The 15,883-nt window shown below is 51.5% G+C and overlaps 1 protein-coding gene across 3 annotated transcripts in view; it reads left to right on the top strand.

The window, feature by feature from the left end:
• Kcnip3 (potassium voltage-gated channel interacting protein 3) overlaps window positions 1–9,991 on the top strand; it is a 67,691-nt gene extending 57,700 nt beyond the window's left edge. For 2 of the 3 annotated variants that reach the window (XM_021182134.1, XM_021182142.1), the window contains 7 exons: window positions 769–893; window positions 1,332–1,401; window positions 1,632–1,702; window positions 6,125–6,232; window positions 6,577–6,681; window positions 7,284–7,346; window positions 8,105–9,991. In XM_021182134.1, the coding sequence (XP_021037793.1) occupies window positions 769–893; window positions 1,332–1,401; window positions 1,632–1,702; window positions 6,125–6,232; window positions 6,577–6,681; window positions 7,284–7,346; window positions 8,105–8,152 (590 nt within the window). In that variant the 3' untranslated portion in view covers window positions 8,153–9,991. The remainder of the gene's footprint in view (window positions 1–768; window positions 894–1,331; window positions 1,402–1,631; window positions 1,703–6,124; window positions 6,233–6,576; window positions 6,682–7,283; window positions 7,347–8,104) is intronic. The other variant, XM_021182126.1, reaches the window with a different exon arrangement.
• The last annotated feature ends 5,892 nt before the right edge of the window (window positions 9,992–15,883 follow it).

Genomic DNA, 15,883 nt, shown 5'->3' with positions numbered 1-15,883 from the left:
TGTGTGTGTGTGTGTGCGCGGGGGGAGTCTGATAATCAGGAAAGCTCACCAGGAGTCTCGTTTCACCCCAAGGCAGCTCTGGCTCACATTCTGGTATGCTGCTTTTTGTTTGTTTTGTTTTTTGTTTTTGTTTTTTTTGTTTTGTTTTGTTTTGTTTTTGGAGACAGGATTTCTCTGTATAGCCCTGGCTGTCCTGGAACTCACTTTGTAGACCAGGCTGGCCTCAAACTCAGAAATCCGTCTGTCTCTGCCTCCGAAGTGCTGGGATTAAAGGCGTGTGCCACCAAGACCCGGCTTTGTTCTGTTTTAACAGAAGTGGGAATAATAGAAATGAGAATAGACATTGCCCCTACCCAGCTAAACAGCAAGCTTATCAGACTGGGATAGACCAATGCGGTTGCCTTCCCCACTCCTTAGGAGGTCAAGGAGGGCTGCATGGGAGAGGTTGTGTAAAAGTAGTATCTTGCCGTGAGGTCTTTCTCTTGTGTCTCCCCTGTTCAGTGTCTCCCTCCTGCTCCCCTTCCCCATGTGTCTGAGGAGTGGATATGCTCAGGGTGACAGGAAGAGAGACCTAGAACAGCCAGCCACAAGACAACTCCTAAGGATTCCATTCCATCACAGCCTCTTCATCTGGGCCGTGCACAGCCGGCTTGGCTGTACTGGGTAGTCAGTCACACAAGCAGAGTCCCTGCCCCCTTTCTCTCTGCCCGTGTCCTGGTTCTTGCCCACACCACATGTCTCTCTCCCTGCTGGGTGTGTCCTCCTCAGACAGCAGTGACAGTGAACTGGAGTTATCCACGGTGCGCCATCAGCCAGAGGGCTTGGACCAGCTACAGGCCCAGACCAAGTTCACCAAGAAGGAGCTGCAGTCCCTTTACCGAGGCTTCAAGAATGTGAGTCCCCATGTCCCCATTGGAGTCCCTGGAAAGGCTGATCACCTTCCTGTCTCCTACCCAGGAGATCTAGAAATTTCTCCAGAGTGCAGTAAATACCATAGAGGGTCTTTGCAGGGCTCATATTTGTGGGAGAGCTATTTGGGGGGGGGGGCGTCAGCATGGATATTGTGAAGGCCACTCTGCTCTTCTGTCAGAGCCATGGATGCTGTATCAGTTGGGACAGCATTGGCATGTAGCAGGCAGCCTCCACAACCCTGTCTACACTGCCTTCTGCCTGCCCCACAAAAAGCTTCCCTAGCCTGGGGCTCAGAGGGGCACAAGTGTGCCTCAGGTAGTGAGTATTCCTCAAGAGGGTGGAGAGGGGTCAGCCCTGTGGGGTGAGGCATGGAGCCAGGAGTGGCCAAGGCCACTGAGAGGTGTGACTTCCCCCTGCAGGAGTGTCCCACAGGCCTGGTGGATGAAGACACCTTCAAACTCATTTATTCCCAGTTCTTCCCTCAGGGAGGTAAGTCCAAAGCCAGGCTCCCTCACCAGCCCCAAGCCCTGACTACACCCCTCTTCTGTGGAGAGTGCCCTATGACCGTTCCTACCTTCCTTTTTGGAGGGTCTGATGTTGCCTCTGACCTACCAGAGAGGAACTCCCACTAAGCACAAAGCTCCAGGTGGGACTGTGAGATATTGGAACAGTCTTCCAGGCAGCCCTCCCAACTCCAGCCTTGGCTTTTCTCCCCCCAGATGCCACCACCTATGCACACTTCCTCTTCAATGCCTTTGATGCTGATGGGAACGGGGCCATCCACTTTGAGGTAGGTCCCTGCTGACCCATATGTCCTGCCCCTGTGGTCTCCAGGCTGATCTCCTCACCCCAGGATCAACTTAGGGCTGTTGAGAGAGTCAGGCTCAGTCCTGGGGTAAAGCCTTCCACGTGTCACTCAGGACACAAGTGCACTGTTGACACTTGGCTAGCAAGGGTAGGGGACCAACGGCCCAGTCTCAGCTATCTCTTCCATTCTGGGAGTTTGTATCCAACCTAGCCAGCCAGGGAGGCTGCCAACACACCCTCAGCTAGCAGTGACCCAACATGAATATACATTTTTAAGGAGGCCAAGGATTTAAAAAACTGTTTATTATGAATTTAGGGAGGGGTACATGCCATAGCAAGTGTGTGGAGGTCAGAGGACAGCTTGCAGAAGCCAATTCTTTTCTACCATGTGGGTCCAGGGGATTGAACTCAGGCTGTCGGGCATAGTGACAAGTGCCTTTAATATATTTTTGATTTTTGAGACCAGGTCTCTCTATATAATCCAGACTGGCCTCAAACTTATAATCCTCCTGTCTTAGCCTCCCAAGTGCTAGGATTGCAGCCATGCACTATCATGCCTGGCTCGCGAATGGATCAAGGTTTAATAGCAGAGTTTCAAACCTTTGGTCTATGACCCTATTACTAAGCAGGTTGCCATCCCAGCAAGACACCACAAGTGAAGGCCAGTGTTGCTCAGGGTGAGGAAGGAGAAGCCAGCCACTTCACACCACTCCAGACTGCCTGGGCTCCCCATGAGCAGTGGTTATCATGGGTTCCTCCCAGGCCTGGCCACATGCAGTCATTTGAGACGGGCTCCATCTGTGGAGCCCGGGCCCCTAAAAATAGCTGCAGGAGAAAAGCTGAAACCTCTTCAGAGAGAGACCTCACTGAGAGCTAGCCTGATCGATAAGTGCCCCAGCTTGGCTTCCAAGGCCAAGGGCGGCCAGCGGGAAAGCGGTCTAGCAAGCACACAGCTCAGAAATGCCATGGACCGCCAGGCTGGGGTAATAATAACTCGTCAATAATGCCGCTGGGTTATTTTTACACAGCTCCAGCCACATTGATACACTGGATGGGCCCGGGAGCCCGGGCTTGGCTCTATGACCACAGCCCCCGCCCCAACCAGAAGGGCCATCTCCTCTGTATACACACGGTGTTGGGTGTTGTTGCTGCTTATTTTTATTAATGCCTCAAACCCCAAAGTTATTGTAGACAGAAAAGACAATAAGAACAGGGAGCTAGTGGGGAGCTGTGTGGCCTCCCAGGCTTCCCCTGTGACCCATTCCTGGGGTTCCCCCCTGAGACCACACAGAGTTCTGGAGTAAGCATGGAAAGGAATCCAATGAGGAATCCAGCCATGACTACATGGGAGAGCTTTACTTAGTCATCAGTGAGCCCTTCAGTCAGTTTCCAAGGACCCCTTGATGTGTCCATGGACCAGGAAGGGCATAGTGCCTACCACCTCCTATGATTGTCACTTGCCTGTGGACCCTTCCCATATCACACAGAGGGGATCTTGGGGTAGGTGATATGTCTGGGAAGCAGGGTATGTCAGTGGCTGAAGCAGAGCCTCTGGCACCTTCTCAGGTCACCCAGTACTGCTATCTTCCAGTCTTCCACACGCTCCTCTGTGTGCGGAAACACATCCCCTTGGTTTCAGTCTCCTGAGGAACTTCCTGGCTGTGACCTTCTCCTCTAGGAAGTTTGCTGCAGGAAGGGAAGGGCAAAACTCAGCATCATTCCTTAGAACCTTACAGGAGGGGGCTGGTGAGATGGCTCAGTGGGTAAGAGCACCCGACTGCTCTTCCGAAGGTCCAGAGTTCAAATCCCAGCAACCACATGGTGGCTCACAACCATCCGTAATGAGACCTGACGCCCTCTTCTGGTGTGTCTGAAGACAGCTACAGTGTACTTACATATAATAAAAAACCAAAGCCAAAAACAAAACAAAACAAAACAAAAAAACTGTTGAACCCCGGTAGAGCCAAATGGACGTGGTCCCAGGTCCCTCCCGCCTTCCACCTGCCGCTGGACATGGATGAGCCTCTCAGTCCATGACACGAAGTCCCTTTCTAATTCAGCTAGTGCAACTTACGAGAGAGGCACATTGCTTCCCAAACACTTCAGTAACTGTGGATGCCTCCTGGGTTCCCAGCTTGGAAGTAGCACTGGACAAGCTGCTCATTGGGAGAGTGAAGCCATAGAATGTCTAGAGGTGTGGCCACTTCCTTGTACTGTATGCCGAACCCTAACAGTATGGTGGCTTCTGTGACACTGACCGAGTTGGCCTCCCTACCGTTGGTGTTAACACTGCTATCACAGGTTGGCCTGCAGCCCATCAGTCACCCTTGGCAGCTTCATTGCGTTCATCTTTTGGGATTTTGCCTTTGAAGCCTGGGTGCCCAAAGTTAAGACTGGTGATGGTCACACGCGAAATTGTGCTGCTTCCCTTGACAAATGAGGTCCTCCAGAGGCCTCTCAGGGACAGTCAGTCCTCTGTTAGCAGAGGGCTGTGTGGCTAAATCCTCCTGTGACGCTAGGAGGGTGCTACCGCCCTCTTGTGGTCTACTTGAGAAAGAGCCAGCCCAAGGTAGACACCGCACCCCTCAGCCTCCCACGGGGAAAGCCTGTGGAATGGGCAGGGTGGAGGTGAATTGTCATGCTTTCGGGGGTGACTTTGAATCTTCTCTGCTTGGGTAAACCACACTCACACTTCGGTGATCATTCCTCAAGCTTAAGAGGGTAAGAAATGTCACCTTGCTTTTCCTTTGAAATGTTTTCATGACTTCCAAGACCAGAGGCAGTCTTTGGGAAGATCCGGTGACCCCTACACCAAAGTTTTAGACTCCAAGTCTCCTTTTACCATGTTTCCATGACTCTTCTGGTCCATCCTGTTTAGATGTGATGTCACGAGCTGCCATGGGGAACACACCTTTCCCATCCCCCTCTAGCCAACTGACTGCGGGATTGTAATATGACTCAGAAAGTGAGTCCCAGCTCTCTCAGGCCCTCTTGGACCTCCTGTCAAGTCCCCTAGACTGGGGGATCCCCTTATCTCCTTATTCCTGACTTTCTTATCAAGGGTGCATATTCCAGCAGCTTCTTGGGAATCGTATGTGAGAAGGGACTTTTGAGCCTCTGGGTATCTCTGGGTAACGCTATCTTTACCCTCACCCCCCACCCCCCACCCCCGTCTCTATGTTACATGGACTAGAACTTCCCCTCTAGGGCAGCTTGTCAACAGATGATTCTGATCAGGAGTGTGGGGACCTTATTGACAAGGATGGATGATGGATGGATGGATGATTGATATTGATTGGTTTTCCCAGTTGACTTTGTGTTTATCTCTGGAAACACTCTCTTGGCAGCCAATTTTGCTCAGCCTCACCAGGACCTGAGCTGATCTTGCAGTCCCGGGGAGGGGGTGGGGCCTGGGAACTCTTTCTATTTCTCTGACTCACTTTGCTGCGTTTTCTCTAGTTCTGCCTGGAGTTTCTGTCCTGGCAGCACTGTCCCTTGGGAGGTATCTTCTCTCCCCACCCCACCCCTGCCTTCCCACCCCGTCTCTCTTCAGTTCCTTGCTCCTCCAAACCGTTTTTTTTTTTGTTTTGTTTTGTTTTTTTGTTTTTTTTTTGTGGTTTTTTTTGCGGTTGTTGTTTTTGATCCCTAACAACCAGTTCTCTCTGGTTTTGGATTCTCTCTCTTCTCTTTAAACAGCAACTTATTTTTATTGTAAGGCATGTCAGGGTCTAACCTCTGGGGTCTCTGTGTTTCTGTTATGTTTTTCCCCTTCTGGACTGTTGTATTCCTTCCAGATTGCTTTTCTGTTTCTCGTGGTCCCTCCTTCTTGTGGTACGGCTCCTTGGGAGTAGGGACTGAGTCCTCAAGGATCTACTCTGTCCCTCTGCAGCCTCCAACTGCAGTCCACAGGGCATCCTCTTCCTCTCACAATAGCCAAAGAGCATCCTCGAGCCGGGGTGGGTGGGGGTAGGGTTGGGGGATAGGGCTTGCTTCCCCCGACGTGTGGATGCTTAGTAGACTGAAATAGAACACCCCCTGTATATTGAAAGACCATCCTAGACAGCAGAAATGTACAAAATGAGCACAGGACGTCAAACTGACAGTTAAGTCTCTTTGCTTGACTCAAAATAGACTACCGTGCACACATGCACATGAGCATGTGCGCACACACACACACTTGTGTGCACACACACACACACACGTGCACACATGCGCCCACACACACATTACCATGTACACAACCCCACATGCTGACCACTTAAGCAGACACATCTACCACACCTCGAAGGAGGACTTCATTTAAAGGAGTGTGGATGGATCTCAGTGGGAGTCCCGTGTCACATGGTGGGCTGGGAAGGGAACCCCAGCTGTGGCTGCTCCTCCTCACCCTCCCTCTCTTCTGCAGGACTTTGTGGTTGGGCTCTCCATCCTGCTTCGAGGGACAGTCCATGAGAAGCTCAAGTGGGCCTTCAATCTCTATGACATTAACAAGGATGGTTGCATCACCAAGGAGGTACTGGGCTGGCAGGCCTGCCGCCTGCCCCTCCTCTCTCTCCTGAAGCCACTAACCTGGTGATTCTCAGCCCTGCCTTGCAACCTTGCCACACAGTCTCACACGTGGTTGGTCTAGCCCAAACATTTTTATCTGAAACAGTCATAACTTCTTGTTTCGGAGGCAGGTTCATAAATCCATTTCCAGTCTCTCTTGGGAGTCATTGGATAGGCCCCAGCTCACTCTAGGCCCCTCAGACTCACTCACCACTGCCCTGGCAAAAAGCTTTGGCCCCTGGAGGTAACACTCAAAGGCCCAGGCATCCCTGCGGTGGAAGCAGACTCATGCAGCTCTCTGTTCCCTAGGAGATGCTGGCCATCATGAAGTCCATCTACGACATGATGGGCCGCCACACCTACCCCATCTTGCGGGAGGACGCACCCCTGGAGCATGTGGAGAGGTTCTTTCAGGTGTGTGAGCCCTGGCCTTGCTGAGGGGAGGGGACAACCCTAGTGAGTCTTCAACCAGTGCCAGTGAGGAGATGCAACTGGGCTTCCCTCCTGCCCTAGCTGATGGTCAGAGTCCCTCGAGGAGTAAATGAGACCCAGGCTCTGTCCCAGTGAACTTCATTTGGGAATAAAGTATCCTGGGTGCCTAGATGCAGAGGCGACTGGCACTTGACCAGGGAAGGGACCAGTGTTTTCATGCCTTCCAGGACATATTTGGAACAAGCTCCCTCCTTCTACCCTACCTGGTATTGAAGCTGCCTCCATTCTGGAGGGGCTGAAGGAACCAATGGTTTAGATTTTACCCTGTCATTCCATCCCTCATATGCTCTGGCTTCTGTCAAAGAGAATGCTGGGAAGCTAAGCTGAGGTAGGGAACCAGCAGGGAACACACTAAGCAGGCCACCTGAGGAGATGCCAAGGGCAAGGTTGGCAGGGAAGGGTGGGAAATAGAGGGACCAGCTGAACTGGAGGAACGCCCCACCTCCACCCCACAGCATCTTCAGGCTGGAGCAGGGGAAGGTCCTAAGGGGCAGGCTCACCTTTGGCTATGGTTTGGGTTGCAGAAAATGGACAGGAACCAGGATGGTGTGGTGACTATTGATGAATTTCTGGAGACTTGTCAGAAGGTAGGTGGCATTAGAGGGCTGGACTTGGGGCCCTCTGTAGTGTCTCTCTCTGTCTTTCTCTCTGTGTCTCTGTCTCTGTGTGTGTGTGTGTGTGTGTGTGTGTGTGTTTCTCTCTCTCCTCCCCCCTCTCTCCTCGCACACAGGGCTCTATTCCTGCCTGGGCATATGGAGGATGCCCTAAGCCGTCCTCAGGTCCCAGGTCCCAGGTCCCACCTACTGGGAAGCTTTCATCTTTCCTGAGTCCATCTCCTCGATGTCCCCTGAATGTGCCATCTCCCTCATTCTCCCAGTCCCCACCCCCAGAACTCTGCTCAGCTCTGCTCATGGTATTTCTGGAGAGCAGACATGGGGTCAGCGGGAGGGTAATTAGCCCATTATCACACACACACACACAGAATCACACAACAGGAAAGGTCCCCAGAGCTTCCCTGGCACTACTGCAGGTCTCCTCTCAGAGTCCGTGGGGACAAGAAACGTATTCCTGTCTCCCACCTCTGAACCACTCCTGGTCTCTGACCTGACTCATAGCTGGTGTGTGTGTGTGTGTGTGTATTCGCGCATCAGTGGTGGCTGGACCCTGCTCCATCCCTAGGGATGATAGGTTGCACCTTGCCACTTGGGCTCTGGGGCTACCTTCTACTTCATACCTCTGCTCCTCAGTGTCCCATCTACCCAGTGAGACAGTCTCTGACAGGAATCTGCAGTTAGTCAGCATTGGGGAACCAGCTCCTGACCGACCTCTCTTTTTTTCCATACAGGATGAGAACATCATGAACTCCATGCAGCTGTTTGAGAACGTCATCTAGGACATGTGGGAGGGGACCCCGGTGGTCATTGCTTCTCAACCCAGAGAAGCCTCAATCCTGACAGGAGAAGCCTCTTTGAGAAACATTTTTCTAATATATTTGCAAAAAGTGAGCAGTTTACTTCCAAGACACAGCCACCGTCACACATAGACACACACAGACACACACACACACACAGACACACACACACACACAGACACACACACACACACACACGGTTCCTCTGGCTTGGCCAAGGAAGTGGCAGCCAGAAGGCACCCCCACCTATTCCTAGGTCAATAGAAAAGGCTGCCTCTGGGATGGCCAGCCCTGGCTAGATGTTACCCACAAGGAACTCAGAGATCTAGAGCACCAGGTCTACAAAACTAAGGTCCCTGTGTCTTTTCTACCACTCGGGAGATCAAACCACTCCCTGCCTATGGACCCATGCTCTTAGGAAGCTCCCAGAAACTCCACGGGGACAAAGAGGGAAGAGGTCTATAGGAAGAAATGGTTTTGGAAGCTGGGCTTGCAGCCTTATGCTAATGATCACCTGGGGTCCTGGAACCCGAGTGCCAGGCTACCTACTATGCCGTGAGCTTAGATAGTGAGGGGCCATTGGACTAAGACCTCCTGTAAGAGTGGGGCAGGATTGAGGTTTTTTGGAGAAACTGAGGAAACAGTTTGTCCATACCACTGGGTGAAGACTGCTGGCCAGTGGGAATGTGGCTGGTGGAGATTTCCCAACTTCCAGCACCAGGCTGGCCTCTCCCAGGTCCTCTTTGGTTCCCTGGGGAGATCACCTGGCTCAGAGACGGACAACCAGGGAACTGGGCTGAAATGGGAGGTCTGGTAGGGGGCATCCCCCTCCTGTTCCCTGGCCACTTGCCACCCAGTTCCTTAACACAGTGGATCGGCCACACCTCTGTGGCTGCCCTTGAACAGACTCATCCTGACCAATACAAAAAAGCACAAACTCCTAGCAGCTCAGGCTAAGCCCACAAGGGAAGGCCTGGGTCCCTGCAACCCTGATTCAGTGGCTGAGGAAGACGCTCAGACATCCATCCTGTACCTTGGAGCCTTGGGGGTCTCACAGCCCTTTCCCAGCCCAGCTCGCCAACATTCTAAAGCACAAACCTGCGGATTCTGCTTGCCTGGGCTGCGCCCTGGGGATCAGAGGCCACTGTTAACCCTAAGTCGGAGCTAGCCCTGAGGGCTGGGGACCTGTGACCAGGCAACAGGTCAGCAGACCCTCAGGAGGAGAGAGAGTTGTTCCTGCCTCCCCAGGCCTCGCCCAGAAGGAGCAGTGTCCCAAGAAGCATGTTCCCTGGAGGGACATCCCCACGAAAGTACATTCCATCATCTGAAGCCCGGTCTCTGCTCGGGCCTGCCTCTGAAAGTCCACGCGTGTTCCCCAGAAGGCCAGCCCCAAGATAAGGGAGGTCCTTAGAAGAAGGACAGGGTGACAACACCCCTATACACAGGTGGACCCCCCTCTGAGGGCTGCACTGACCCCATCTCCATCCTGACCGGGGTCTTCCTTTACCCGATCTACAGACCACCAGTTCTCCGTGGCTCAGGGACCCCCTGTCCCCCAGTCTGACTCTTCCCATCGAGGTCCCTGTCTTGTGAGAAGCCAAGGCCACGGGAAAAGGCCACCACTCTAACCTGCTGCATCCCTTAGCCTCTGGCTGCACGCCCAACCTGGAGGGGTCTGTCCCCTTTGCAGGGACACAGACTGGCCGCATGTCCGCATGGCAGAAGCGTCTCCCTTGGGTGCAGCCTGGAAGGGTGGTTCCTGTCTCAGCGCCCACCAATATTCAGTCCTATATATTTTAATAAAAGAAACTTGACAAAGGAGATGGACTCTCTCCAGCTTCATCTGAATGGTCAGTCGGCCATTCCCTCCCTGCTGCTGTTAGCCATGACTCCCGCTCCACCGGTGGCTTGGAGGTGAACGTTGACAGGTGGCTTTGAGGAAGCAAATGTCCAGAAATTTCCAGGCTCCCAGTGTGACATCACTGAGGGGAAAATGTCACACATCATGGACCTTAGGGACCTTCAGTAGATATTCTGGTGCTGGAGCCATAAACACATAAGGCTGTGGGACACAGTGGCTTTCTGAGATGTCATTTATATTTCATTGCCAGATCAGTTTTCTTCCCAATTCCAGAAATTCACTTCTGGGTGTCCTTTGGGCAAGGGAAGACAGGCCGTATGGAAAAGGAAGCAGAGAAGAGATGTCAGTGTAGCTGTGTTGATAGCATGCTTACCTGGCATTCATAAAGCCCTGAGTTTGGGAACCAGTTTGTGTGGGGGTAGGGACTTACTCGGGAGGTAGAGGCAGAAGGACCAAGATCATCCTTGGCTACATGGACAGTTTGAGTCCAGCCTGGGCTACATGAGACTTTGTATATGCATCTGCATGTGTAGCACAGCAGAGAGGGGCTCACTCCTGCCCAGGGAGTGGTTGGAGGATGGCGGGCAGGAGGTTGTCTGTGGCTGAACAGATAGGTGCTTGGAACAGGGAGGTGATGGGGTGTTGTGGTACCTTGTCAGTGGCCCCACTGCACATCAAATTGATGAGTGGATAATAGAACAAGGCAAGTACCGTGAGGCAATCCCAGAGGGTTGTGAGCCAGCCTTAAGCACACAGGGCAGTCAGTAGCGCCGCATGCTACTCCATGACAGTCGTTGGGTACAAAGCCTATTGTGCCAGTTGGCTGCGTGACCCAGACAAGCCACACGATCTCACTGCTTCACTCTTCTCTGTGGTAAAACAAGACAGAGAGAGACAGAGAGACATGGGGAGAGAGGGGGAGGTAGACAGAGAGACACAGGGAGAGAGAGGGAGACAGACAGAGACACAGGGAGAGAGGGGAGACAGAGAGACAGAGGGAGAGACAGAGGGAGAGAGACAGAGACACAGGGAGAGAGAAGGAGACAGAGAGACAGAGGGAGAGAGAGAGACACAGGGAGAGAGACAGAGAGACACAGGGAGAGAGAGGGAGACAGAGACACAGGGAGAGAGACAGAGAGACACAGGGAGAGAGAGGGGGAGGCACACAGGGAAAGAGAGGAAGACATACAGGACACAGGGAGAGAGAGGGAGAGAGACAGAGAGACACAGGGAGGGAGACAGACAGAGAGACACAGAGAGAGAGAGACAGACAGACACAGGGAGAGGGAGGGAGACAGACAGAGAGACACGGGAAGAGAGAGGGAGACAGAGATACAGGGAGAGAGATGGAGAGAGACAGAGAGACACATGGAGGGAGATAGGCAGAGAGACACAGGGAGAGAGAGAGACAGACAGTCAGACATAGGGAGAGAGGGAAGGGAGATGGAGAAAATGTACTGCAGAGTCAGTATTTACTTGAGCATACAACCTGACAATTGGGGTCAGGCCCTTCTGTATTCCAGAACACAGGGCTCCAAAGGCTGCTTCTGTGAACAGTGGCTCCTTTGCCTCCCTCTCCCCTCTGTCATGAGCAGCATCTTTCTTCTCCCAAAGGGTCTTCTTCATCTCTCAAGAGCACATGCCCCAGAAGAACTGACAGCTCTAACCACTTGCTCTGAATGTGCTAGTCACACATGTCATCTTGGCCCCTAGGATGCTGAGGCAGGAGGATTAATCTATGAGTTTGAGGACAGTCTGGGCTACACTGACTGCCAGGCCAGCCTGGGCTATGTAATGAGTACAATGAGAACGAAGACAGACAGAGACTGTCCTTCCTGCTCATGGTGGCTGTCCTCTGCCCATTTTCTTACCAGCCTATGGATTGGCTGCTCCTTGGGACAGGGATCAAGGCTGATCCAACCGTCTCTGGGCAGCACTCCACACAATCCCAGGAATCCCTTAATATAGCCCCAAGCCCCTAAAGGCATTTGACATATAGGGCATAGGCCCAGTGCTTCCACTCTGGAATTTTCTGATGCATGTTGGGTATAATGTCACTGAACTTCAATTTCCTTGACTGGGGGAAAAAAAACTTAATAATTTTTGATAATTGGGGCATGTCCTTTTTGAGACAGGGTTTCACTATGTAGCTCAGGATGGCCTCCCCCTCTGTGGCCTCTGAACAGATGTTTTTGTCCTTCCTGTGCACTGGCATTTCATGTATAGAAACACAATTCACACTGATAAGCCATCAGATAAAAGGACATGTGTGATGGCCTCCAATTTCCTTGGTCACTCCAAAAGCAAATGTGGGAACTGGCCTGCTAAGGTGGGACAGTCCACACCAGTCAGGCCATAGCAAGTGACCTAATACCCGTATGCCCCACCCCTTGTACCATCTGACCAAAACAGAAAGAGATTCTGACCACTGGAGACCTCATTTTAGAGGGCATTCATTTCCCAGTCTACAATCTGGTTGCGCTCCCCGTATTGACCACCAGGGGGAGACAGCACCGTTTACTGTTTCATCATCTCTGACTCAAGGTCCCAGGGGAACACATGGAAAAGAAAGTATCTGTCATTTCCTTCAAAGTCCCAAAGACATTTTCCTATTTCTGCCTCATCTTCATCGGGGTTTAAAAAAAAGCACCATGCATAGAGTGTATGAAGAAGCAATTCCATAAATGCATCCACAGGAAACCAAAGTGGGTGTTGGGGATAGGGGACCCATACTGTGTCCTCCTGTTTTATTAGCCAGGATACAGAGAACTTCTCACACACACATAACCACTTGGCCTTTTCTAATATTGGGGAAAAAACATCTTGAGAACTCCCGCCATGTCTGCCAGCAGGGCCCCTATAAGCTCCAGGAGACAGGAAGAAGACAGCGGTCTACGGGGACCTTTGGAAGAAGTGTCACTGAGCAGAGAGGTAGTTCTCACAGGACTGAGCTTCAAAGCATCTGCACCCTTCCCCTTGGAGGCAGAGTTCTTTACGCAATCTCAGGACTCTTGAGTCTGACCTTTGTTCAGTGACCTGGAACCTTCAGGAACATCAGCAGCACCAGCCTTTGCCTTCAATTCACAGAGGTCCCATGACCACCCTCAGAGGCTACACAGCCGCAGGCCAATTGCAGGGCGGTGTGCTCCTCCGCTGTCTCATCACAGCTCATCCGTTCTGCCTGGGCTTCCACATCCTTCCTACCCAGCTCTTCCTACCCTGCCTGTCATGTCGCAGTTCCTGAACCTAAGTGAAGGGGGACACTGAGCTGATGTGGGTGAGTGTGCTACAGTCTCTGCTGGACAGACACCAGAGGGCAGTGAAGGAAGTCCAAGGCTGTGTGGAGCTCTGAGGAGCACACGGGGCCACAGGTTGGGAGACCACACTTGTCAGGGATGATGCAAGAAGAACCTGCTTTTCCCAAAGAGCCATGTCTAGGCAAGAGCAGGCACCAGAGAGATGGTACTGCGGGGAAAGAGCTGGCTGTGTAAGCGTGAAGACATGGGTTCGGATCCCAGCATCCACGTAAAAAGCTGAGTGTCGTGGCGCACATGGACGACAGTGCAGGAGGATATTGAGAGCTCAGTGGCCAGCCAGAAGAGCCAATCAGTGAGATGGGGTTCAGTGAGAGATCCTGTCTCAAAAAACTAAAGCAGACTCCCAACCTTAGCCTCAGGAACTGTCACTCTATAAAAATTCATGTGGTCAGTGTGTCACTTAATCAAGTTACCTGGAAACTGTAATTTCCAACAAAATTCTAGATATTCAAAACTAACTCATAAGTATTTATTTTAAAATTCCCTCCAGTACCATGACAGCTGCTGGTTGCCGGATATTTGATCACACTGTGAATCTCAAGATTGTGTTATTTACTGGGGGGAAAAAAAAAACTGTCTCTAGTTATGGTGTGGCTCAGCCCTTAGCACACATCTTTAATCTTTCTGGCTGGAATACAGACATACCCGTAGAACACTCCCTTAATCCCAAACAATGAAGGTAAGGTTAGTTTGTAGAAGGAAGTAACCATGTTTAAAAGTGATGTCTAATTGAGTTGCAGACAAAGTGACGAATCAGAGAAAGATTTGACAGGATAGGATATGCCCAACTCTCAGAGAGAGAGAGAGAGAGAGAGAGAGAGAGAGAGAGAGAGAGAGAGAGAGGAAAGGGAAGGAGACCGTTTTTTCAGGTGTGTTTTATGGAGATGGGTTGAAGAGAGAACAAACCAGACACAGGTAAAGACAGAATGAGCCAGAGAATGAGAAATCAGAAGGTTAGAACAGATTGCCAAAGTTAGTTTAAGGCCAAGCAGAGCAATTCAGGAGCAGCTAAGAGAGAAGCCAGGTTAAATTAGTCAGCTTGGAGAGGAGTTTGAGCCAGAATAGCTGAGTTGAACCAGCCAGAGCTCAGAAAGAACAAGAAAGAACAAGCTTATTCAGCAGTAAGTCTCAGAGGCTGGAAACATTCCAGGCGTAGATTAGATGGTATGGAGGTTAGAAGCTTCCAGGACAGGGACTGGGTTATCTCAGACAGAGGCAGTGAGCCTCGGAGGTGACAATTAGGGCAGGAGAGTAAAAGATGCTTTTACATCTGCCTTATCTTACGTCTTCAGCCATCATTCAGCTTCACTGCAATGTCCCAGGAAATTTATGTCCTGTTTGTAATTCACATGCCCCTCCACTATCAGAGGGCAATCTCTGAGTGTCCCGTCAGCACGTCCATGCGTGGGACCTTTAATTATATTACAATAGCTTCAGAAAAAAGGGGACACATCTTAAATGACACTTAAGACTGTCTGAATTGTCTTTGTCTTCCACTGAGGATGAACGCCTCGGAATGGAGACTGCATCACAGTTTTATAATTTATCTGTTCCTCATGCACAGCCCTAAAAGTCAGAAATGACAGGAAATGTGTGTTTCCTGATGGGTCAACTAAATCCTAGAATAATTAACTGCACCAAGATCTGACCGTCCCTCCTCTCCAGCGAAGCATCTCTGGGAAGAGAGCACTGGGATCATGCTTTCTCACAGAGGAAGGAGAAGGAGGAGGGGGGGAGGGGGGGAGGAGGAGGAGGAGGAGGAGGGGGAGGAGGAGCATAATTTAAAAATTGCAAATGTCTGTGAGGCTCAGAACTTAGGTTTCTAAAACTGCATCACTTACATCAGTGAGAGAGTTTGTCTGAATACAGATTTGTTTAATTACAGTTACAGGGGTGGTGTGTTGTGTGTGTGGTTCAGGTGCAGCATGGGAACTGTGAAGGCTGAAAGCCCTGAGTAGTTCTCACGTCACTTCTGCAGTGGCCTGAACACCGACTCATTTGATGGTGCCTGTGTGTAAAGTATGGGAAACAATATTATCCTTTCTGTGCAATCAAACATAGACCCTGCGAGTCTATTTGCCTGCAAAGGGAGAGCCTGTGGTTCACAGAGAGGACAGCAGCCACCAACACTCAGAGAGGGTGTGGTCTAGTTCCAGAGCCAGCGTGGCCAGAAGTAACCTGTGTCTGAGGAGGACCAAAATGTAAAGGAAGCTCCTTCCCATAGCCCACCCCACACTCACCCACTATCCCAGAATCTAACGAAGGACAAGTGTTGAGCAGCCCCTGCCTGATGCCCTCTTCTTGGAGGTGGTGGTACCACAAGTGGACCACACAACCCACACCTTTCTCATCTGCTGCCAGACCTGCTGAGGGTGCCAGTCTTCAGACTTGGCTCCCAGGCAATGGCTGGACACCTTTGTTGTGTCCTCTTCCGGTAACCAAACTTACTTCTCACCTGCCCCAGCCTCACATGACTCTGCTCAGGGCCTCCACTGTTCAACTCCTTTGAGCAACTATGAGCACCATGGAACTATC

The sequence above is a fragment of the Mus caroli genome, chromosome 2, assembly GCF_900094665.2.
Source record: "Mus caroli chromosome 2, CAROLI_EIJ_v1.1, whole genome shotgun sequence".
NCBI classification, from domain to species: domain Eukaryota; kingdom Metazoa; phylum Chordata; class Mammalia; order Rodentia; family Muridae; genus Mus; species Mus caroli.
Note: the sequence above shows the minus strand (reverse complement) of the source record. Positions and strands in the feature narration are given on the sequence as shown.